Source organism: Pyrus communis, chromosome 14, assembly GCF_041283825.1.
Source record: "Pyrus communis isolate YQ-2024b chromosome 14, ASM4128382v1, whole genome shotgun sequence".
Lineage (NCBI taxonomy): Eukaryota > Viridiplantae > Streptophyta > Magnoliopsida > Rosales > Rosaceae > Pyrus > Pyrus communis.
In genome coordinates, this window is record NC_142578.1 from 7,588,970 (window position 1) to 7,614,462 (window position 25,493).

Sequence of the window (25,493 nt, forward strand, 5' to 3'; positions counted from 1 at the left end):
ATCTTGTTTCTTATGTGTGTAGCAAAAAAATAATTTATAGTAAACCAAGAGCAAAAGGAGTAACTTGTCCTCCAAGTAATTACAATTCTAATAGGAAAGAATCACTAGAATAATGAGAATCTAAAACCCAAATCTAACTAGGATTTACACAATCTATTTACACTAGGGATGAGGGAATTAAATTGGTTGCGGACTCACCACTCACGCAATTCGACCCAAGACTTCTCACTCATAAGTGAACAAAATACCACTATATCGTAGTACTAAGTGACACATTCTGCACCATATAAATTTTTATTATAATTATTAATCCAATTCCAACTTGAATTAAATTACAAATATTATATTTATGCCACAAATTTGATGTACAAATTTAGTGCACCTATTATACGTACTATTGTTGCGAATGGTTTTGTGGCTACGATGATGGGTATGTTATGTATGTCATCTTTGTGGTATATTTACACTGGTGGTTTATAGTTTTTTTTGTGTTGTGATAGTCATGTCTGAGTTTTCCTTATTTGCGAATTTGTGCGTATTTATTCCAGATCAAGAGATTGGTCACTAAAGAAATGTATTCATCTAGCACTTGATAATCTCTTTGCGAAATTATGGGTTCGGATCGGAAATTTTAATTGCAGGATCGAAAATTTTGCACCCTTATTCTAGCTAAATAAACAATACTTGAAGAAAATAAGTGCAACATAGTTCCCTATATACATCGTAAACTATGGTTTTGGTGTCGCTTCCTTTGGTGTTTTGGGCAACATGATCAGGATTTGTTCAGTGTTTTTGGTTTGGACCATTTCAGTGCTGCGCTTTGGGTGAAAATGTTTCGAGTGCCAATATCTTTTTTCCTTTTCTTTTTTTTTTTTTTCTTTTTTTTTTTTTGATATATACAAGGAGGAGATGAGTTTAACCTCACAACAAACTCGCATTTGGCAAAAATCAAACCTAAGACCTCTCTCACTTAGAAGTGAAAGGAATATCATTAGATTATAGTACTAAGTGGCTAGAGTGCCAATATCTTGTCTCCAAGTTTAAATGCTAATTGTCTTTAGATGATTAAAATTGTAACAGCCAATCGGAAAGAATTAGGTATACCATACATTTATTATGGCCTTTCCTTTAGCAATTGCCTCAAAACTCGAAGAGTAGCTGGTAAAGGAACACAAGCCTGAATTCAGTATTTTGGGGTGTTTATATCGCACATGCATCAACTTAATAGAGTCATGAACAATTGGACGTACAAGTACTACATCGAAGTACTTTTACTTACAAAGAGTTGAATCGACAAAATAATTAAAGCTAAGCTTAACCCCAGGAAGATAAGTGCAATACAGGCAAATCAACTCGGTAATCTGAAAGCTTCGTAAATCTCAGACTAATTGGATTAATATACATTCTGCTAACATCATCTTTAATTACCATCCGATGAGGAGAAGAAATACATTGAATTTTTCCTGACTTCTACGTGGTATGAAATTCAGCAGCTTCAGTATCCATCTGTATAGTCCGCAATTTGCGTTCTAACTGATAGGGCACTTGTGACCACATGTTTCCCATCTGTCCAAGTGAGACTGCCGAAGTAATATCCGGTGTTCACGTGATGAGTGGTAGAAACTGCAACTGTAAACGTGATTGTTTTAACGGAAGAATTGAAGACCAAAGTGTCAGGTCTTACAGCTACGTTAACGCCAAGTGGAGGGTCTATGTCAACTTTATATACTGAGTCCACTGGACCAACATTTGTGACGCTTCTGGTTAGGTTTATATTGTCTCTCAGGTTTGGAATGGTGATGGAAGGCAGGTTCACATCAAGAACTGAAGGCTTTGTACTGGAACATGCTGTGACTTGTCCTACAATTTGAGAGAGAGCTGAGGTGTTGTAGCCAACAGCACAAAGGAAGTTTATGTAGTCCTCTCTCCCCATATCGTATACTAACCCAGGATATGCTGCTTTGTTAGGGTTCACAATTCCGCCTCCGTAATCAAACGGATTAGCCAACTTTCTAGGAGATCCCTCTGCAAAGATTGGTAGAATACTACAAGATGGACCATTCCTCGACGCTGCACGCATCAAAATCGACAGTATAGTTATGTTTCACATATATCATTAAAATGAAATTGGCCTAGGGAATTGTGAATACCGGTTGTCACAAGTGCCGATCGAATGGCTGCTGGGGACCAACTAGGATGCATTACTTTGAGAAGGGCTACAATGCCTGAGACATGAGGAGTTGACAATGAAGTTCCTGACTTCACAGCATATCCGCCGTCGACATAGGAACGAAGAGGAGAATATGCAGCTAAGATGTTCACACCAGGTGCAGCAACATCTGGCTGTCTCACAAAAAGTTTACAAGATAAAAAATATAGAAAGTTCCCAAAACCATGTTAGTCACAAAGCTTGCAATAACAAGTAAGCTTAGGGCGTCTATTAATAATGTTAGTGTACATGATAAACTACAGGTGGATACAAACAGGAAGGCAATATCTAAGTATTACATGATTATAATCCAGATTAATTTACACGATAATTAATACAAGAGACTCACACACACACACACACACACACACACACAGAGTCCGAGGACAATTAACTCTCAACACAATCAACCGTGAATTATGCTCAAACAAACTTGGACCATAGAAATGCACGGACTTGTCTCTCAATATACCACAAGGAAAGAGCAAAAGTTTTCCAAAACTAGCATTGAAATCCACAATATGCAATGGAAGATATTAAGATTTGTTTCAACATATAACTTCTTGTGCTCAGAACTTTGGATGAATAGGTTACAGTCCTATTCAAGATCTTTTTCTAATCAAAAGATAAAATCTCGCTTTACTGGAAAACTTGTTTTGTTTGTTGTCAGGTTTATGGGCGTCAAAGTAACGGGACAAGGATTTGTGTGAACAATAGCCCTTCATGAATTAAAGTAGTGATCACACCTTGAGAATTGCTGGTGTGGCGGAGTTTGGCCCCCTCGATGAAAAAGCGGCCACTTTGGCTGATATTAGCTTGCCCACTATTGTTTTAGTACGGCTCAACTTTACAAGAGGAGCACTGCAATCCAAACAAAACTTGAGGATCACAAACCTAATGATACAAATTACGGAATCAACAAAGACGATAATAGATGAATGTTATACGTACCTAGTAGACCGGATATAAGATAATATGCGGGTGCCAACCTCATAGTCAACTTGAATATTCGGAAAATCGTCATCACTTGGAAGCATGAGATCACTTGGGTTTGTTGCTATGATTACGCCAACACAACCTGCTTCTCTCAAAGCTTCTTCTGAGTAACTAGTGAAGCAGAGAACCACATTTCCAGATACCATAGTTTTATTAAGGGACGAGAGGGAATCACATATACTGCAAACAAGTAATGATATTGAAAATTAATTTGTAATTAAAAATATAGGATATTTATAAGCACCTTGAATACAAAGTAACATATTAGATATGTTGGATAATGGCCAAATTAGTTCCTTGTTTTGTGGCTTTTTCAAAGCCATGTTTTGTGGCTTTTTCAAAGCCATAATTATTTGGCATAAGAAGGGGCACGGGTGAGAGAGAGTGGAAGAGAGCAAGGAAGAGATGTAAAGCATCCAAAGAGATGGTGAGAGCATTTGGCTCTACCATGGGTAAGGGTGAGAGAAATAAAGAGAGCTAGAGTAAAAGATCTCTAGTGAAAGAACTCTTGGGGTAGAGTGAGGCTCTTAGGAAAATTCTGTGAGTGGGTGTACAAGGGATATGGGATTGGGTTATGTCGATTTAACTCATGTGTAACTTGTACTGTTTTTCTCATAGTGAAGAACAATATCTCTCCGAGGACGTAGGCAGGTTTTTGCTGAACCTCATAAATTTCTCGGTGTCTTTATTTTGTTCAACTGTGTGTGATTTTGGTGAGGTTGTAATCTGAATCTCGGTTCCGCACTAACGAACGGGCCAAGGCACAACAATTGGTATCAGAGCATCGTTGGGGGCTTTGGTTCGTTGGAGGTCCAGATTTGTTGTTCACCATGGAATTTTCAGTTGAGCAGTTTAAAGGGAGAGGCGGTTTTGCTCTTGGTAAAGGAGAGTAATGGAAGCCTGAAGAAATGGAAGCCGTGTTTAGGGATGCTTGGATCAACTGCGAAAGTTGATGTTGAGGAAGAAGACAAAGGCCTCTTTCTTCTTACCTCACTTTCAGATTTGTACGAGAACCTTGTGAAACTTTACTGCAAGGAAAGAAACAGTAAGTTTGGAGCAGGTGCAAGCTTCTTTGGTGTGGAATGATACACACAAGAGACCATGGATGATGGTGGGCACAAGACTGCTTAAGTTATTCAAGGTTGAAATCGTGGAAGAAAATTGGAAAGAGGATCTGAGAGAGACAGCAGGTTCGGATCCGGTTTCGGAGGTAAGGGTCCACAGTGCTACGGGTGCAAGGCTGGGTTAGCAAGTTTGTGGTGGAAGACTTTGAGTATGCCCTCTAGGTACTCGAAGCAACACTTCTCCTGGTGATGTTTAGTCTCAAGTGTTGCAGGGGTTTTGCAGCAGGTGGAGCTATGGTATTCACAGTTAATGAGATGGTCCTGAAGAATGAGAAGTGTGAGGAATGTTTGTCTGGCTCGACGGGTGTTGCTGGAAATGGGTGCACTGACAAGTTTCCAAGTTGCAGACAATGAAGAGGAGGAAAACCTGCTGGAGGAGACGAGGATGTGTCGAGATCCTGTCTGAAGCTAAATGTTTTTTTTGCTTGCAGCAGCTGCACATGCATTGGCAGTGACTGAATCGGAACAGGACCAACGAGGTTGATTCAGAGTGTGCATGCTGGTACGTAAGGCCAATGGACTTTGGTACAATTTGGCCAAGGTGGAGATTGTTGGATAATGGCCAAATTAGTTCCTTGTTTTGTGGCTTTTTCAAGGCCATGTTTTGTGGCTTTTTCAAAGCCATAATTATTTGGCATAAGAAGGGGCACGGGTGAGAGAGAGTGGAAGAGAGCAAGGAAGAGATGTAAAGCATCCAAAGAGATGGTGAGAGCATTTGGCTCTACCATGGGTAAGGGTGAGAGAAATAAAGAGAGCTAGAGTAAAAGATCTCTAGTGAAAGAACTCTTGGGGTAGAGTGAGGCTCTTGGGAAAATTCTGTGAGTGGGTGTACAAGGGATATGGGATTGAGTTATGTCGATTTAACTCATGTGTAACTTGTACTATTTTTCTCATAGTGAAGAGCAATATCTCTCCGATGACGTAGGCAGGTTTTTGCTGAACCTCGTAAATTTCTCGGTGTCTTTATTTTGTTCAACTGTGTGTGATTTTGGTGAGGTTGTAATCTGAATCTCGGTTCCGCACTAACGAACGGGCCAAGGCACAAGAAGATATATGATACCTTGTGGATGTGGAGTCAATCTTTGTGGATTTTGGGCATATCAAGCGTGTAAATCCGGTATGCGGACCTGTAAACAATGATTGACCCTGCAAAAATAAGTAAGACACATGGTGATGATGATGATGATGATGATTTCCAATAATATGGCTCAAAATCCAAAGCAAAACTTGCTATAATCACAAACATACCTGCAAAGTTATATTATTTCCTAAAGTAATAGAAGTAGGAAATGCTCGATCCATGGTGCTTGCAGCAACAGTTATGACCCATGGTGCAGTATTTGTAACTGTTTGAGCAAAAGGTCCATCGTTTCCAGCCGAACACACAACGATAATGTCTCTAGTTACAGCATGGTAGGAACCAATAGCAATTGCATCATCAACAATAGTGGATATGGGTATTGAATCTCCTAATGATAATGACAACACATGAACCCCTTCATGTATGGCTACATCCACAGCTTTAAGTATGTCAGCGGATGAGCAATAGCCATTAAACAGATTCCAGCAAACCTTGTACATGGCTAATCGGGCATTTGGGGCACCCCCTCTAACTGTCCCACCACCAAGGCCCTTGTAGCTAATATTGTAAACAAATGAACCAGCTGCAATGCTTGAAATAGCAGTACCATGTCCATTTGCATCTCTAGGAGACAAGAAGTCAGTGGATGTGTCCAATGGCTCTCCATACTCTGCAAGAAGTCCCTTGATGAACCAACGGGCTCCAATTATTTTTTTGTTGCAATGTATTGTTGTATTGAAATTTTCCCCAGATTCACACGCGCCCTTCCAATGGAATGGAACTGGCCCAAGGCCTTTTTCATTAAATGACTCAGACTCTGGCCAAATACCTGCTTAATCCATTGAATGCTTCTGTTAAGGGACCATTACGTATGATGTGTGTGTGTGTGTGTCTGTTGGTGTTTTGGGGAGGGGGGGGGGGGGGGGGTGTGGCGCGGGGGAGGGGAGGGGAGGGGGTGGGTGGAGGGGGAAGAGAGAGAGAGAGAAAAACCTGTGTCAAGAACACCTATGATAACTCCATCCCCCATCTTGCTCTTGGGGAGAATATTGGAAGGGGAATGAGGAGAGAGGCCAAGAAAATTCCAACTCCTAGTTGTTTCCAGCTTATGGAGGCTATTCGGTATGATTTGTACAACACCAGGCAACTCTGAATTCACATATGTTATAAACATAAGAAGCCATAATTGTAATACCAGTATTTATAAATTTACATTTGAAGTACATTTCATGAGTCCATGGCAGCTTGTGTTATCGTTGTCAATCACTGAAAACGAGACTTGACTTTATTGAATAATCTATGGCAAATATTTTAGAAAGATACCTGAAAGTTGTTGGACTTGAGACTCTGTGAGCTTGGCTGCAAACCCAGAGAAACCATGTTTGTAACTGTATATCATTAATTCTGAGGCCAATTCCTTGCTGCAGCACAAGAATCACATTAGTTAACAAACATTTTACTCAAGATTTGGATCATTTAATCAAGAATCCTAGACCAAAATTCATATAATCGATCTTTAAGTCTTTATTAGAAGGAAAACTAGCTATTTAGTTTTCATTACAAATCAACAAAGCAGTTGGAGTTGCTACATAAGATGGTGCTTCAAGAGTGAAAGAATCTCATACTCCGTATTTTGATATCGGAGGGTAGGGTGGGGGTAGTTTTCTACTTTTACAACAATTGTGCACGTGCTTATTTTCTAAAATAAAGATCACGCATCTATTTCAAGTTGGTTATGTCTCTCTTGGACTTGGGTGACAATCTTTATTTTCTATGTTGTGGTAATAAGTTTCTGTGTGCTGTGACTTGTGACTATCTATCTTTGTCTACATTTTTACGATGTCTAGAGTTTTTATAAAGAGTTTCTTGTTTTGCTATAGGAGTTTGGATATTGAAGTGATGTGAAGATTGTAGGGGCGGAAGCCATAACACAACTTCAATGCCTCGATCGTGGATGTGAAGATTGTTGTGGTCATAAGTTTCTGGGTGTTGCAGGTTTATCATGCAAGCATATATCCATATCAATTGTGAAAGAGTTAAGTTGATTCTTCAAGATGTTGTGTTAAGAGTGCATCATGGGCTCACAAGTGATGAGGAGGCAGTGAGGACTTTTATTATAAGAAGATGGAACAACTGGAAATTAACTAATTACTTTCCCCGCTACTGATGCATCCTACTTTGTTAGTGTGGTTGTTCTACCTCAAAATTTAACATGTATAAGCCAAGTTATACGAGGGAATGTATATGTGAGAGTAAATAAAGTACTTTACAAGCATTTGAGTCCAATTTCTTGCTGCAACATAAGAATCAGAGTACTAAGCAAGCATTTTACTGAAATTTGTCTGGTTGAAGCTTTTATATTCAGAATTAAATATCGTACAACTGTTTCAAGTAGGTTGAACTAAGCAGAAGTATATGTCTATAATCTAGCAAGTGTTTTGGATATATATAGCAATGGAAAAAAGAAGCCGGATGGGGGATAGAGTTTTCCATCTCCTGTGTTGGAGTTATTTTTACTTCAACCATTGATCGATAACACAGGTTTCAACCACTGAACTTTGAGATCTAGGGTGCCATTGGAACGAAAGAAGTACCTACTGCCCTCTGCTCTTAGATAAAATGAATCCTCTCCATTTCTATCCAAAACCCCTAATGAACGACATGCGTAAAGACATGAGTATTAGTTCCACAATTCTCACTGCACTGAACAAAACTTTCAGGTAATCTGATTTTGGAACTTGTATATAGAACACACAATTAGACTAGGCGAAATAAAATTGTGGGTTACCTTCCGACTACAGAGGCAAGCAATTCATGATGCAAATCAACGACCAGCTCGGGGTTGTCATGCTGCGTCTCTCCGAGATAAACAATGTGTACCTGTTAGTTGAAAGTGAGAAGTTAGGGTACCAAAATCGAATCCAGAATTTTCTAAGGAAAGAAGAAGAAAATGTGTTTGAGATATGTTGGCACACATACATTGCTTCTTTCTGTCATGCCCTGGCTATTAAGACAGAACAGAAGCCAGAGGACTAGAACAACTAGGGGACTTGGGTTGCTCATATCTTCTCTGCCTCAACAACCACAAGAAAGAGAAAGGGAGGAGGCCTGGTTGAGGAAGGCTGAATACAGTCAGCCACAGCTGCCGTGCGGGAGGAGCAAATCCGGCAACAAGGCTTTCAAGACTTTGAGTAAAAGAATTAACCAAAAGAATTTCACTCTGTTTTCCTTCTATTTTCTTCCTCTCTCTATCTCTCGTGTATAATTCTCTCTTTCCCTCACGTGCAGCATCTACTTTTTGATAATAAAACATGCAGCATCTCTTTTTTGATATGAAAATATGCAGTACCTATTTATGGTTTAGAAAAAGAGTCCCTCCACTTTCGGTGCACCGGGATCTCTCTCAGCGGAACCTTTTTAAATCTTTTAATCATGGCGGTTTATGGAAATCCTGCGGTCAGAAACTCATTTTAAATTTTTTTTTAATTGTTTTCAACTCGGTTCTCTCCTTTCACTCGCATACCAGAAAGTGGAATATCTTATACCATCGTTGGGTTATTTCAGCTGAATTTGTTGGGTTATGCCCAAAAAAGGGGTAAATTCTGCCTCTTTTTTTTTTTTTTTTTTTTTTATTTATTTTTATTACAAAAGCTTTTTAAAATATAGAGCTAAGTGAATTTTTTTGTAGGAAAATTTTATTTGAACCCATCTAACTTCTTTCTACACCTAGCTTAAACTTTAAATGTGAATTATCTATATATTTTACCCTATTGCATAATTATCATCAAGTACAAGATGAAATTAACAATAAAACTAAAATTTATCAACAAACGCACCCCAATAATTTTAGAGCTTGTTCTCTAATTGGATAGTTCGGCACCAAATTGGCTTTGGAGTAAACTATTCTTCAGCTTTGAGAACAACGATAGGGAGCTTCTCTTGCCATTCTTTGTTCTTCTTAGTAGCAGAGCTATGGATCTCATTCACAAACCTAATTGATAGCTAATTAGGTTGGGGTTAAAGTTTTATTTTTTTATTTTCTACTTTCTGCATTTTCTGAGTAGGAGAACAGAATTATGGTGTATAATGCTGAATTTTTACTTATTTGGTTTTTTTAAAGTGATGTACTTTGCAATATATGTTGTTTTATGGGCAGAATACATGGACCGTAAAACCCTTTGGGATTGAACTAATTATGCCATTAGCATGATAAGTCGGGGCGATGAGATGAGACCACTGAACTGGAGAGTTTCTCCAGCCTTGTATTGCTATTGTTTAATATTTGGTTAGGAATATGCATATGTAGTCTTCCACTTAAAAAAAAAAAAAAAATGTTATATTTAATTTCGTAAAACAATCTAGCTATTCTCAATTTGGGATGCATAGCGAGGAGCTACGAGGAGTCAACGAAATACTAATCCAATGTGTTATTTGATACCCATCACTTCCGATGTTCCTAGCGTTTCTCCTAGTGTAGTAAAAGATGCTAGTCAAAAGGATTACACGTTCGATTCACAGTATAGGCTACATTGTTCAGTTTATTTGAACCCCAATAATATGGAAGATTTATAAACAAGTAGAAAATTCACTAAATTATTCAACTTGTCCTTAGAAGTCGAACGCCATAAAGCTTTCATTCTCATAAAGAAGTAGAAACTTCACCAAATTATTCAATTTGGGATTTTATTTTTTAAATGAGTTTAAAGATAAATTTACATTATAAATTGGGTTTGTGAGGGTAGTTTAGGTAATAAATTTGGGTTTAAAGGATATTAATTCTTTAATTAAAAATAATATGGGTGTTGAGAGTAAATTAAGTGTAAAAAGAGATTATATGGGTTCAAATAAAATTTCTCTTTTCTTTAATACATTCTTCTCACTATGAATGAAGGCACATATTGAAAAGAAAAAAAAATGAAGGCACAAATTTATAGTATACAAGTACTTAGTAAAAGGAAACTCAATCCTAATCTAAGTACACACACTTATTCTATTTACAGTGGAATAATAATGTGATAATTGCAATTCTATATTGATTGGGACTCACGCACTCTCCTCAATCAAGTTATGGAACGATTTTTTAGCTACAACCTTAATCAAGTACCTGCCAAATTGATCTTTAGACTTCACAAATGGAAATTGAATAATATGTGCCTCAAACTTCTCCTTGAATGCCTATTCACTTTGACATGCTTTGTACAATCATATTGAACTGAATTATAAGGTATATCAATCGTAGCTGTATTATCACAATACATGTTCATGGATGATCCAGGTAGAAAGCCAATTTTGTTGAGTAATTTTCTTAACCATAGAAGTTCACACAATCTTTTCGCCATTCCTCTGAACTCAAGCTCAACACTAGACAAAACCACACCTTTTTGCTTTTTACCATGCCAAGTAACCAAGTTTCCCCTCACAAAAGTAAAGTATCCGGATGTGGATCTTATATTAGTGATGTTTCCTGCCCAATCAACGTCTGTATATCCTTCTATTCTCAAATGACAATCCTAGAAAACATAATTCATATCCTGGTGCAGACTTAGATATGTGAGAATCCAATAGACTTCATTCAAATGATGTTCACTAGGAGCATGCATAAACTGACTCACAACACTTACTGCATATGCAATGTTTGGTCTAGTATGTGATAAATAAATAAATCTTCCTACTAATCTAATCTGAATACTCTCCATGATCATGATTTTGAACAGTAGGTGTATCAGATAGCTTACACTCTAGCAAACCAATTTCTGTCAACAAATCAAGAACATATTTCCTTGGCAATAGAAATATACCTTGGTCTAAAAACGCGACTTCAATCCCCATAAAACACTCAAGGCACCCAAATCTTTTCATTTCAAATTCAGAAACCAAATCGTCGTAAGTCTTGCAATTTCTTCTTGATCATCCTCAGCCATATAACTAAATGAAGTAACTTTAGCAGTCCTTAAAGTTTCATTAAATTTCGGATTATGGAGATTTGTTGACCCATATAATTAAATGTATGGCAAAAATTTAATGTAAAAAATCTCGTTAAAGAAAGAAATTATATGTTAATAGGAAAAACCTTTTAAGAAATCTGCAAAAATCCGTGTTATCAATTTTGCTCCAAGGAATAACATTAGGGCCTAAATCCGGTCATACCCTATATATTCATTATCACATACAACCGACTTACAAACTACAAACTGATACATCCTTCGTGGTTTCGAGTGATCAAAAATCCTAAGATGACAACTATCAAGATGGTTATTCTGCTAGTCGTCTTTGTTACTACATGTACTCTCTCTATCTCTCTCTCTCTCTCTCTCTCTCTCTCTCCCCCCCCAATGTTAGCTAGCCAGTGTTTTTTTGTACTACATGACTGATGAAATCGAATTGGCTTGCTGTATCTTTTAGGTTCACAAAATTGGAAGGTTTATGGAACTAGATACTCTGTTCCATGCGCGCGCGATTTTGAAGGCAAAAAAGATGGAGGTCCATGTTCATATTCAAAACACGATGGCAAATGTGTAGGTGGTGAATGCATTTGTCCTCCTTTTAATAAAAAAGAAAAAGAGATCCAAGCCAGTGCAGGAGACGTGACAGAATGTGCTCATAATCGCGACTGCGATGATTTAACTTGTGCTCCTGGCTGCAAAGTCACTGATTGTTTAACTAACACCTGTTTTTGCAAATGTTAATGACTTCAATACTAAAGATGAGGATGCCAAATCATGACATAAACTCTGTTTTTAATTACCTAATTGTAATGTGCTATGTGTACAAGTTAGTTAGAGTTGTTATTGTTGTTATGCCTATAAATACCACTTTATGTAATTATTTCAGTAAGTAATGAAAGTGTAATATTTCAGAAAGATATTTTCTCTCTCAGTTTCTTTATGGTTTCATCGCCGATCGCCTCACGGCTTCTCTCGATCCTCTTCTCTTCCGCTCTTCTTCTCTGATCTCTACCCGATTCGATCCAATTTCTTGCTGATTTTGTACTCTGATCTTCAATCCTCGTTCTGTTTTCTTGATTTTCAATGGCATCTCCGTCTTCAACTGCTTCTCCTTCTGAGTCGATTCCAATTCCAAATCCCTCTTCAAACCCTAATCCTTTTTCAAACCCTAATTCCTCTCCTTATACCTCTCTCACAATCCAAAATATTGGTAGCATGGTGCCAATCAAGCTCAAGCGATCCAATTACCTCCCATGGTGTGCTTTTTTTGCTCCAATTCTTCGGCGCTATCGCCTTCTTGGTATCGTTGATGGTACCGAACCCTATCCGTCACCACTTATGCCTGATCGCTCTCTGAATCCGGAGTTTGAAGTTTGGTATGAGAAAGATCAAAACCTCCTGATCTGGTTCAATTCCACATTATCTAAAGAGGTTATTCCGTTCACCGTTGGTGTTTCGTCATCCCGTGATGTCTGGCTCAAACTCGAGCAACGATTTGGGGGTATTTCTGATGCGCATGTTCATCAGCTTCGATCGCGTCTTCAAAGCATTCAAAAAGGATCACAATCCATGTCTGATTACCTGCAAGAGCTCAAAGAGATCTCATATTCTCTCACTGCTGCTGGAGCCCCAATCTCTGATCGCGATCTCATCGCCGCCACTCTTGCTGGTCTTCCTGATGAGTTTGAGTCCTTCACGGATTCCATCATGCTTCGCTTATCCACCACATCTTTGGATGAATTGCACGGCCTGTTACTCACCAAAGAACTCTCTATGATTCGTCGCAAGAAAGCTACCTCATCCACTCTTACTGAACCCTTTCATGCTTTATCGATCAACACTTAGCCACCACTACTTCCCATACCGCCTCAGGCGTATGTTCTTCAGAATCAACCACTGCAGCACTCCTTTCGGTATAATTCGAATCGTGGAAAGTCCAATCGCTTCTCCAATAATCGTGGTAATCGGGGTCATTATCGCGGCAACAATTTCACCAGTAACTTCAAGCGCACCAATACTGCTACTCACTCTCGAGGCTCTTCTTCTGGTCCTCGGGCCCCTTGTCAAATTTGTGGCAATTCCAGTCATGAAGCCATTGATTGCTATGACCGTATGAATCCGAAGATTTCTGGTCGAATTCCTCATTCCAAGCTCTAAGCGATGTGTGCTCGTTACAGTGCCAAGTCCTCTCCCACTTGGTTGATTGATTCTGGAGCTACCTCGCACATCACCAATGACATATCCAATATTCACTCTCCTACTCCCTACACTGGTGAAGACAAAGTATACATTGGTGATGGTAAAGGTTTGTCCATTTCTCATGTTGGCTCCTCTACATTCCGTACCCCTGCTACTTCCTTTAAACTAAGTATAGCTGGTTTTTTCCATTGAAAGCAAAATCTGAGGTGTACTCTACATTTGTCGCCTTCAAAACATATGTAGAAAATTCTATTGGCAATAAAATCAAGGATATTTGTTCAGATTCAGGGGGTGAATTTGTCAATTCTTCTTTGCAAGCATTTCTTCAATTACATGGCATTTCTCATCAACTTAGTTGCCCACATACTCCTGAGCAAAATGGTTGTGTCGAACGGAAACACCGGCATCTTGTAGAGACAGCTCGTACTCTCTTAGTTGCATCTCATGTTCCTCACAAATATTGGGTTGAGGCTATCTCTACTGCTCTCTATTTGATCAATCGCTTGCCTATATCTGGTCTTCTTTGTTCTCCATGGGAATTGTTGTTTCATACTGCCCCAGATTATACTCGCCTTAAGATCTTTGGCTGCAGTTGCTATCCTTGGTTGAAGCCCTATGTATCTTCTAAGTTGGATGGTAAAAGTAAGGCATGTGTTTTCCTTGGCTATAGTTTACAACACAAGGGCTACAGATGCTTGGATCCTTTCACCAACTGGGTATACATATCACGGCATGTCTTGTTTAATGAGACAATCTTTCCTTTTTCACACCCTCCTATTTCCCCGGGTTTACCATCACTTGATCATGCTCCTCCCATCGTTGATCTTCACTTTCCTCCTTCTTCCTCTTCTCCTTCTCTTGCTCCTCCTTCTCCTCCTCCTATTGTTTCCCATATTTCCTCACCCTCCCCTTCTCATTCTCCTGGTCAATCTATTGCTCCTTCCTCTTCTGTAGCCGTTCCTAACCATCATCCCATGGTTACTCGATCCAAAAATGGTATTTTTAGACCTAAAGCTTACTCTGCTACTAAACACCCTCTACCATCCACTCTTGATTCTATTCCCACTACTTATCATCAAGCTTCCAAGCACAGTGACTGGCGTCTAGCTATGCAAAATGAGTTTAATGCTCTTCAAACTACTGGAACTTGGTCCTTAGTTCCTTCTTCCCCTTCTCAAAATGTGGTTGGTTGCAAATGGGTGTTTCGAATTAAGAAACGGCCTGATGGTTCTGTTGAACGTTACAAGGCCAGATTAGTTGCCAAAGGCTTTCACCAACAACACGATCTGGACTATCAAGAAACGTTTAGCCCTGTTGCTAAACCAGTCACTATTAGGATTCTGTTAACTGTTGTAGTTCAGTATAATTGGTTTCTCAATCAGATTGACATCAGTAATGCATTTCTTTATGGTGACTTACAAGAAGAGGTGTTTATGCAACAACATCCTGGTTTTACTGATTCTAATCTGCCCAATCATGTGTGTAAACTCCACAAGTCTCTCTATAGCCTCAAACAGGCTCCTCGGGCATGGTTTGATAAACTCTTTCAAGCTCTCAAGTCCTTTGGTTTCACTCAATCCTGCTCTGATGCATCTCTCTTTGTCATCAAAGTTCTTGTCCTCGTTATTGTATTGGTTTATGTGGATGACATCTTGATAAGTGGTCCTGATCCGACAGTGTGCCAGCAGGTTATTCAGAAAATTGGATCTCTGTTTCCTGTCAAGGACTTAGGTCCTCTTCATTTTTTCTTGGGTTTGGAAGTTCAACGATCCTCACAGGGATTATTTCTTCATCAAAGCAAATATCTTCTAGATTTGCTTCAGAAAACCAAAATGGACAGTGCCAAGCCCTGTTGTACTCCTCTGGGCACTACTAAACTGGATCACAGTGGCATTCCTCTCTCCAATCCTACTGAATATAGATCCCTGGTTGGTGCCTTGCAGTATTTGACTTGGACTAGGCCTGATATCTCTTTTGCTGTCGATCAAGTATGCCAGTTCATGCATCATCCCACTGTTCTTCATCTGCAAGCTGCTAAACGGATTCTCCGCTTCCTCAAAGGCACCTCTGATCATGGTTTATGGTTTCAGAAAAGTTCTCTTCATCTTTCTGCTTTTTCTGATGCCGATTGGGCTGGTTGTTTATTCGATCGTCGTTCCACCAATGGATTTTGTGTATATCTTGGCACAAACTTAATCAGCTGGAGTGCTAAGAAGCAGCCTACAGTGGCTCGATCCTCCACTGAAGCCGAATATCGATCTTTGGCCCATGCTGCAGCTGAAATTACATGGATCTGTAAGGTGTTTCATGATTTTGGTTTTCCCTTATCTTCCAAACCTACAATCTGGTGTGATAACGTTTATGCTATCTCTCTTGCCTCCAATCCTGTCTTTCATGCTCGCACAAAGCATGTTGAGATAGATTATCATTACATTAGAGAGTTGGTTCTTGCTAATCTGCTCCAAGTTCAGTATGTGTGTTCTAAGGACCAAATTGCCGATATTCACACTAAGTCTTTGACCAAGAACCGGTTCCTTCTTCTTCAATCCAAGCTATCTCTTGGAACTCCAACTTCTTCCAAGCTCAGCTTGAGGGGTATAAAGATGAGGATGCCAAATCATGACATAAACTCTGTTTTTAATTACCTAATTGTAATGTGCTATGTGTACAAGTTAGTTAGAGTTGTTATTGTTGTTATGCCTATAAATACCACTTTATGTAATTATTTCAGTAAGTAATGAAAGTGTAATATTTTAGAAAGATATTTTCTCTCTTAGTTTCTTTAAATACAAGTTATCATATGATCTCAACATAAGGATCTCGGGAGAGGATAGAACGAAATGAAAGGTTATGATCTCATCATATGATCTCAATATATGAAAGGTTATGATACAAGTACCACCTGCTTTGACCTTCAATAGGTGACCATGTTGTGTGAAACTACGATCCACTCAAAACTTGTCACCTGCTAATACAAAAAATGAAACTCAAACGGAAAACTAAACGATTAAATTATAAATTGCTTTCCTCCATAATTTCCTAGCAAAAATAATGAACATTGAGATTCGTCAACCAGTTCTTTCTCCTTTGTCCCTCTGGTGATACAAGAAACACATACAATCCACTACTTTCCCACATTTTGTTTCTTGTGTTTTTAGGCGTGGGATCATCGGTATCTTATTTTTAGTACAGGAGGGATAATGTTATTGTGATTGAATGTTTTTCATAACTGAAATGCACTAACTTATTTCAGTGTTCAATTTAGTCTTCATCATCATCATGAGATTGTAAGAACTCAGTTCTCACAGACAAAGGAATCCTCACGGCATGCACTCCGTCAACCCAAGTAAGGCTTCCAAAATAGTAACCAGTGTTCATCTTGTGGATTGCAGAGATTGTGATTGTGAAAGTGAGTTTTTCAACTGTGGAATTGAAGACCAGAGCAGTAGGGTTCACATAGACAATTGTACCGAATGGAGGTTCAATTGTAGCTTTGTAAATGGACTCAGGGGCTCCAACATTTGTTGCAGTTCTTTTTACTGTGATTGGATTTCTCAGACTAGGTATGGTCACGGAAGGTGGGTTAACGTCAAGGATAGAGGGCTTCTTGACGGGACATGTTGCGTTTTTCCCTGTAAGTCGAGAGATGGCAAAGTTGTTGTACCCCCTTGCACAAAGATATTCCATGTAGTCTGCTGCACCCATGTCGTATACTAGTCCAGGATCTGCTGCGCCATTGGGATTCACCAGACCACCTCCGAAGTCAAATGAATTTGCCAACTTTTGAGGAGATCCTTCTGCAAATATCGGTAAACCAGATGGGCCGTTCCTCCATGCTTCATTTAAATTCATAACACTGTTAAGTTTCACATGTATCTTATTGAAACTAGGAACATATCATATAATGTGATTACCAGTTATTACTAGTGCTGATTTGATGGTTGCTGGAGACCAATTAGGATGCATTCTCTTGATAAGAGCCACAATGCCTGTGACATGAAGAGTTGACATTGATGTTCCAGACATCATGGCATATCCACCCTCCGTGAATGAATAAGGTGAAGTTGCTGCTAGTATGTTCACACCAGGCGCGGCTATATCTGGCTGTCCGACAAAGACACAACCGACAAAGACACAACAACAAAAAAAAGTGTTATAAGAAGAGTCTCAACAGTTTACGGTGAATCTCACAGACTTGTCTCTACCAAAAAACTGTTGATAGCTTTTCCAGGAGAAACATGCATGAGATGATCTCTAGAAGAAAGCTTCTGTTCATTGTAACGTGGAGAGTCACAAATTTTCACGAACTGATGTGAACATGAAATGTACATTAAATTAGATTAGATACCTTGAGAATTGCTGGTGTTATGGAGTTTGGTCCCCTAGAGGAACAACAAGCCACCTTGGCAGATAATGGCTTGCCCACAATTGTTTTTGGAGGGCTCAGCTTTACAAGAGGATATCTGTGCACTCCAAACAAATTTTTGAGGATTACAAACAAACCTAGCAGTACTAATCACACATTTTACAATAAAATTTAAAGTACCTGGTAGACCGGATATAAAATAGAATTCGAGTGCCAATCTCATAGTCAACTTCAATGCATGGAAAGTCTTCATTACATGGATATAAAGCATCATTTGGATTCTTTGCGATGATTAGGTCAGCACCCCCTGCTTCTTTCACAACTGCTGAAGCATTTGTTATCGCCTGACGACCCATTGTAGTGAAGCAGAGAACCACCTTTCCAACTACTATAGTTTTGTTAAGTGAGAGAGATTCACACACACTGAAAACAAGCAACTCATGAAAACAAATGATAAATATATTGTAAATTAGGCAAACTGTGAGATCTGGCACGAAGTTATTAAGAATGCTACGTACCCTCTGGTGGTAATGTTGTGCCTTGGCTGATTATCTTCACCAACATACAAACCCACAGTTGAATAGTTTAAAATACAAGAAATAAAGACACAGAGAAATTTACGAGGTTCGGCAAAAACCTGCCTACGTCCTCGGAGAGATATTGCTCTTCACTATAAGAAAAACAGTACAAGTTACACATGAGTTAAATCGACATAACCCAATCCCATATCCCTTGTACACCCACTCACAGAATTTTCCTAAGAGCCTCACTCTACCCTAAGAGTTCTTTCACAAGAGATCTTTCACTCTAGCTCTCTTGATTTCTCTCACCCGTACCCGTGGTAGAGCCAAATGCTCTCACCATCTCTTTGGATGCTTTTCTCTTCATTTCGTTCCTTCTCCTTTGGCAAGGCATTTAAATAAAAAAACAACCCATTTTCTTCTCCTCCTTTCTTCCATCCGAAAGCCAAATAATTATGGCTTTGAAAAAACCACAAAACAAGGAGCAAATTAAGCCACAAAATAAGGAACAAAAAAGCCACAAAACAAGGAAACATAATCCTCATCATGATGTTCCCTCATCAATATTGTTTTGTTTCCTAGCCTAATTTGGCCACTATCCAACAATCTCCACCTTGGCCAAATTGTACCAAAGTCCATTGGCCTTACGTACCAGCATGCACACTCTGAATCAACCTCGTTGGTCCTGTTCCGATTCAGTCACTGCCAATGCATGTGCAGCTGCTGCAAGCAAAAAAAAAACATTTAGCTTCAGACAGGATCTCGACACATCCTCGTCTCCTCCAGCAGGTTTTCCTCCTCTTCATTGTCTGCAACTTGGAAACTTGTCAGTGCACCCATTTCCAGCAACACCCGTCGAGCCAGACAAACATTCCTCACACTTCTCATTCTTCAGGACCATCTCATTACCTGTGAATCCCATAGCTCCACCTGCTGCAAAACCCCTGCAACACTTGAGACTATACATCACCAGGAGATGTGTTGCTTCGAGTACCTAGAGGGCATACTCGAAGTCTTCCGCCACAAAATTGCTGCTACCTGGACCAAGATCATCCTTTCTTTTTCTCAAAGGACAATTTATCTTTTTATGCCCGAATTCTTTGCAGTCATAGCATTGTCCTCCCACTGGTCATCTGTCATTTCTTTAGGCTTCCCATCTTTTTCCTTCAAAGCTCTAACCAAGCCTTGTTGAGTAAAGACATCCTTTACTCTCATCTGCCAGAGAGTAAAATTGCCCTTTCCATTAAACTTCTCAACTGAAAACGACATGTTTGTAGTCATCATGGTGAATAATAAATCTGAACCTTCAATGAACCAAAGCTTCTAACAAAGCTCTGATACCAATTGTTGTGCCTTGGCTGATTATCTTCACCAACATACAAACCCACAGTTGAATAGTTTAAAATACAAGAAATAAAGACACAGAGAAATTTACGAGGTTCGGCAAAAACCTGCCTACGTCCTCGGAGAGATATTGCTCTTCACTATGAGAAAAACAGTACAAGTTACACATGAGTTAAATCGACATAACCCAATCCCATATCCCTTGTACACCCACTCACAGAATTTCCCCAAGAGCCTCACTCTATCCCAAGAGTTCTTTCACAAGAGATCTTTCACTCTAGCTCTCTTGATTTCTCTCACCCGTACCCATGGTAGAGCCAAATGCTCTCACCATCTCTTTGGATGCTTTTCTCTTCATTTCGTTCCTTCTCCTTTGGCAAGGCATTTAAATAAAAAAACAACCCCTTTTCTTCTCCTCCTTTCTTCCATCCGAAAGCCAATTAATTATGGCTTTAAAAAAGCCACAAAACAAGGAGCAAATTAAGCCACAAAATAAGGAACAAAAAAGCCACAAAACAAGGAAACATAATCCTCATCATGATGTTCCCTCATCAATATTGTTTTGTTTCCTAGCCTAATTTGGCCACTATCCAACAGGTAAGCCCTTTAGACTCTGGGTATACCAATTTGTAAATCCAATCTCTGTCCCTATAAATATAGCTTAACCCTACAAGAATATCAAATAATGCGTGTATGAGATGCTTCAACCTCCAAAATGCTAATTGCCCCAATCACAAAAATACATACCAGGAAAGTTTTATTATTTCCTAAAGTTATAGAAGTAGGAAATTCTCGATCCATGGTGCTTGCTGCAACAGTTATGATCCACGGTGCTGTCTTCGAAACTGTTTGTGCTGAAGGTCCATTATTTCCAGCTGAGCACACAACAGTAATCCCTTTAGCCACAACATGAAAGGAACCGGTTGCAATGCCATCACGCTCATCAACATCTGAGAAGAGGGGGATAGGATACCCAATTGACATTGACAACACATCAACCCCATCATGTATTGCTTCGTCAAAAGCTTTCAACATATCAGCTGTTGAGCATTTGCCTCCAAGCACATTCCAACAAACCTTGTAAATGGCCAACCGAGCATTTGGAGCACCGCTTCTAATTGTACCAAGACCAAGGCCCTTGTAGCTGATATCAGCCACAAAAGAACCAGCTGCAGTGCTTGAGGTATGAGTACCATGTCCATGTGCATCTCTAGGAGAATGGAATTCTTTGTCCAATGGCTTTGCATACTCGGCAAGAAGTCCATTGATAAACCAACGGGCTCCGATGATTTTTCTATTGCAATGTATCGTAGCATTGAAATTGTCCCCGGATTCACAAACACCATTCCAATGAGATGGAACAGGCCCGAGGCCTTTTTCATTGAATGATTCAAACTCCGGCCATATACCTGCCTCGATTCATTCAGTGGTTATGTTAAGGGACCACTACGTGTGTGTACACTGTACGTGTGTGTGTGTGTGTGTGTGAGGGAGGGAGGGGATGGGGGATTGAGGGAGAGAGAAAGAGAGAGAGAGAAAGAGAGAGAGAGCAACCCGTGTCAAGAACACCTATGATAACTCCATCCCCCAGTTGCTCTTGGGAAAAATATTGGAAGGGGAGTGAGGTGAGAGGCCAAGAAAATCCCAACTCCTAGTTGTTTCCAGCTTATGAAGGCTATTGTTGTGCGGAAGCTTCAAATATGAAACCAAAGCTAATACGGTAAAATATGACAAGACAAATAATCCAAAAAAAACACAAGGATTTATACTGGTTCGGCGTAAGCCTACATCCAGTTCCGAGACGGAGAGGAAATTCCACTAATGTCAAAAGGAGATTACAAATAGAGTTTTAACTCTCGAACTCAATAGCCCACATACACCCAATAGCTCTCACTCTCACAAAGAACAAATGGAGAAGATGGAAACATATACCAAATTCCTTCTCTCCCAAAAGCCACAAAATGTAGCACAAATATCTTTGATTGAGTGATCACTAACAAAAGGGGATTACAAACAAATGGGAAGGAGCAGCACTGTTTCAAATGGGAGAGCCGAATGCTCTCCCTGGTTTCTCTCATCTGCCGCTCCCCCTTGCTCTCTGTATACCACTCAAAACATAAAATGAGCTCCCTTTATTCTGCTCTCTCAACTCTCCTTTCTTTCGGCCGAACACATAAAGGACCAAAACCCACGGGTGTAGAAGAGAAAGAAATCCTTTTTCCTTTTTTTCTCTCCAAAACAAGGAAAGGTGTTTCCACCTTTGGTTTGTTTATAATTTTTATAGCCAAAGTTATATTGTCTTGTTGTCCACTTGGTCACAAATCCAACAATCTCCACCTTGACCAAGTTCCGAAAGCATCACAGAGAATCGAATCAACAATCACCATAAGCACCCAAAGTACACACTAAAGACAACGGGAACTAAATCAAATTCCCCAAACTTACCAGTGCTCATAACAATTTCCACCTCGACTCAAACTGTACCAAAGCCAACAAAAGTAGACCATTTCTCTACCGTCTTCTCCAAATTTGCAAACCATAAGTGCCTTGATCAAAACAAAAGGTGATTCAAACGAAGAACTGAAATTCTTCAAAATCACCAACGAAAGATCAAGTACACCATACCAAAGTTGGACACACAATGAACTCCACCTGCTCACAAACACCATGGTCTTAAACTGCACCAATAGACTCATTCACATAGCATGGCACATTCTCCAAGTCAAAACTGATTACAAATTTGGCAACAAAGTCTCACATACTACATACGAAAATATGCCCTTCACTCAAGTTTACCATCATCACATGAGCACCAATAGGACAACCAAAATTTCAAATTCAAATAATCAGTAGGAGATCCAAAACCATACCTCAACTGGAGTCTTCAAGAAAACTAATTGCAGATGATGGAGACCAACATACCAAATAGCAGTGGCAAACAAATCCAACCAAATGTCCATATACCAAAGTTAGAAAGCATATAACTTGCCTTCTACAAGAGGGTTCCACACAAATATTCTGCAGTGCATGTGGTGTATCCAAAATAGTGTGGTGTCTCACTATCCAAACTTTTGCAGAACTCAGCAAATTGGCCCTCACAAACTCCTCCAATGTTTCCAGCAACTTGCTCCAAAGTCACCCAATCGGAGTGGAAAAACAACCAAAAAATTATGCCGTTGAAAAATGCCAAAGAAAAGAAAACTTAGCCTTAGCCTTTTTCCCTTTTCTTCCAGCCAACAACATCATTTGTCATCATGATGTCCTTCTGCCTAAACAAATGCCGAAAGAAAAAAAAAACAACATTTTCTTTTCAATTTTCAACTGCTTCTACCTTTTCTCCTTCCCACTCAACTCGTCGACAACAGCCCACAAACTCCTCTGGTGCAGCGATGACCAACGGAGAACCCACCAAAAGCAGTACACTACACCTGCAGCTGTCGAACACCAACACTTCAACAACATCGACGGCAACATTGCAGCAAACACGCTGTTTCTGAAACCATTATCCAATCTGCGAGCTCAGTGACTGCAACATAGTCCCTTACTATCTTTCTTCAACGCCACGCATTTTGCAGCCAGCATCTCCAATTGACCAAATGCCAAAGTCATTCCTCCTGTCGAATTTTTTCAAAAAACATATTTCACCGACATATTCGATGGTTTCATAGACATACTTGTACAAAGCCCCAAGTCGAAAACCAGAGCTCTGATACCACTTGTTGTGCGGAAGCTTCAAATATGAAACCAAAGCTAATACGGTAAAATATGACAAGACAAATAATCCAAAAAAAACACAAGGATTTATACTGGTTCGGCGTAAGCCTACATCCAGTTCCGAGACGGAGAGGAAATTCCACTAATGTCAAAAGGAGATTACAAATAGAGTTTTAACTCTCAAACCCAATAGCCCACATACACCCAATAGCTCTCACTCTCACAAAGAACAAATGGAGAAGATGGAAACATATACCAAATTCCTTCTCTCCCAAAAGCCACAAAATGTAGCACAAATATCTTTGATTGAGTGATCACTAACAAAAGAGGATTACAAACAAATGGGAAGGAGCAGCACTGTTTCAAATGGGAGAGCCGAATGCTCTCCCTGGTTTCTCTCATCTGCCGCTCCCCCTTGCTCTCTGTATACCTCTCAAAACATAAAATGAGCTCCCTTTATTCTGCTCTCTCAACTCTCCTTTCTTTCGGCCGAACACATCAACCCAAGGCCACTCACCTTTTCTTCCCCAACATCATAATTGCTGCCATAATCATAAAAGCAACCACCAAAACATAAGGGACCAAAACCCACGGGTGTAGAAGAGAAAGAAAACCTTTTTCCTTTTTTTCTCTCCAAAACAAGGAAAGGTGTTTCCACCTTTGGTTTGTTTATAATTTTTATAGCCAAAGTTATATTGTCTTGTTGTCCACTTGGCCACAAATCCAACAGCTATTTGGTATGATTCGCACAACACCAGGCAACTCTTGAATTCACAAATGTTATAAGCATAAGAAGCCACAATTATAAGTACACTGCTCTTATTCATTTACATTGAAGAACATTTCATGATTCCATGGCAGTTTGTGTTATCATTGTCAATCATTGAACACTATACATGACTTTATTGAATAATCTATAGCATTGTTTTTAAAAGATACCTGAAAGTTGTTGGGTTTGAGACTCTGTGAGCTTGGCTGCAAACCCAGAGAAACCATGTTTGTAACTGTATACCATCAATTCCGAGGCTAATTCCCTGCTGAAGCATAAGAACCACATAGTTACTTAACAAGCATTTTACTCAAACTTTTGATTATTTAAACATCGATCCTAGACTAAAATTCACATAACTGGTCTTTAAGGCTTTATTTTTCTATATCCATTTATACTACCTTCCCACGACAGTGGCAAGCAAGTCATGATGTGAATCTGTGATTAACTTGGTGTTGTCATGCTGCCTATCTCCCATGTAAACAATGTGTACCTGTTGGTTGAGAGATGTATTAGAGCACCCAGTTCAAGTTTTTCGAAGAAAAATCAAAGAAAAGGCAAATCGTAAAGAACAAGAAATGTGTTTGAGATGTTGAAAATATACATGGCTCTTTACTGCCACCTTTGTTATCAATCCCTGACCAGTAAAATAGATAAGGCTGAGTAGAGCGAGTATTGAACTTGAGCTGCTCATATTGTCTCTACCACATAAAGAAAGAGAGAAGGGGAGGAGGGTGTGGAAGAGGTTGATCAATTAAGACCGAATAAAGATGAAGAATCTGAGCACTCTCTTTCGAATATATAGATAAAAAGAACTAGAGTCACAAATCACTTGCAATGAACTATACCAAGTGCATGTATATGAACATTTGATGAACTCTGCATAACGTGGTTGTTAGCCGTTATTTTTATAACAGCATTAGGCTGGTGCATGCTAGCTTGGAGGGTAGGTCAAGTCAATAAAAGTTAGGGGAAATTAGAGAATAAATAATGGGAAAAGTTAAATTTTAAAGTCTTCGATCACTTCAGACTTTTATTTTTCAGGAAAACTAACAAAAAGTTCAAAAAAAAAACTTTAGTTTTAATGAAAAATGACAAATAAAGGTGTAGTAAATAGTCGCCAAAAAAAGGTAAAAATGTAGTTTTTCATTAAAAGTAAACGATACCGAAAATGTTTCGTTAAAACTCCCTTATTTTTATACAAGCAATATTAGCCAGACCGGGGATA

At 39.3% G+C, this 25,493-nt stretch overlaps 2 protein-coding genes across 3 annotated transcripts; both read right to left on the reverse strand.

The window, feature by feature from the left end:
* Positions 1 to 1,362: 1,362 nt before the first annotated feature.
* LOC137713145 (subtilisin-like protease SBT3.3) lies at positions 1,363 to 8,795 on the reverse strand. Of its 2 annotated transcripts, none has more exons than XM_068452405.2 (10): positions 8,387 to 8,795; positions 8,196 to 8,287; positions 6,731 to 6,828; positions 6,401 to 6,556; positions 5,578 to 6,239; positions 5,390 to 5,475; positions 3,161 to 3,385; positions 2,956 to 3,070; positions 2,151 to 2,343; positions 1,363 to 2,070 (listed from the first exon to the last, which is right to left on the reverse strand). In XM_068452405.2, exons 1-10 carry the CDS (start codon positions 8,468 to 8,470, stop codon positions 1,496 to 1,498), a joined length of 2,286 nt encoding a protein of 761 aa, XP_068308506.2. In that variant the 5' UTR covers positions 8,471 to 8,795; the 3' UTR covers positions 1,363 to 1,495. The 2 variants fall into 2 exon arrangements, with proteins under 2 accessions (XP_068308506.2, XP_088540849.1); XM_088684723.1 differs by having other exon boundaries at positions 8,383 to 8,696.
* A 7,722-nt stretch (positions 8,796 to 16,517) lies between these two features.
* Positions 16,518 to 25,162, reverse strand: LOC137713349 (subtilisin-like protease SBT3.4). Its single transcript, XM_088683926.1, has 9 exons — positions 24,870 to 25,162; positions 24,667 to 24,758; positions 24,430 to 24,533; positions 20,463 to 21,191; positions 19,530 to 19,742; positions 18,098 to 18,461; positions 17,900 to 18,014; positions 17,466 to 17,655; positions 16,518 to 17,387 (listed from the first exon to the last, which is right to left on the reverse strand). The coding sequence occupies exons 1-9, from the start codon at positions 24,957 to 24,959 to the stop codon at positions 16,813 to 16,815; spliced, it is 2,472 nt and encodes an 823-aa protein (XP_088540052.1). The 5' UTR covers positions 24,960 to 25,162; the 3' UTR covers positions 16,518 to 16,812.
* Positions 25,163 to 25,493: the final 331 nt, after the last annotated feature.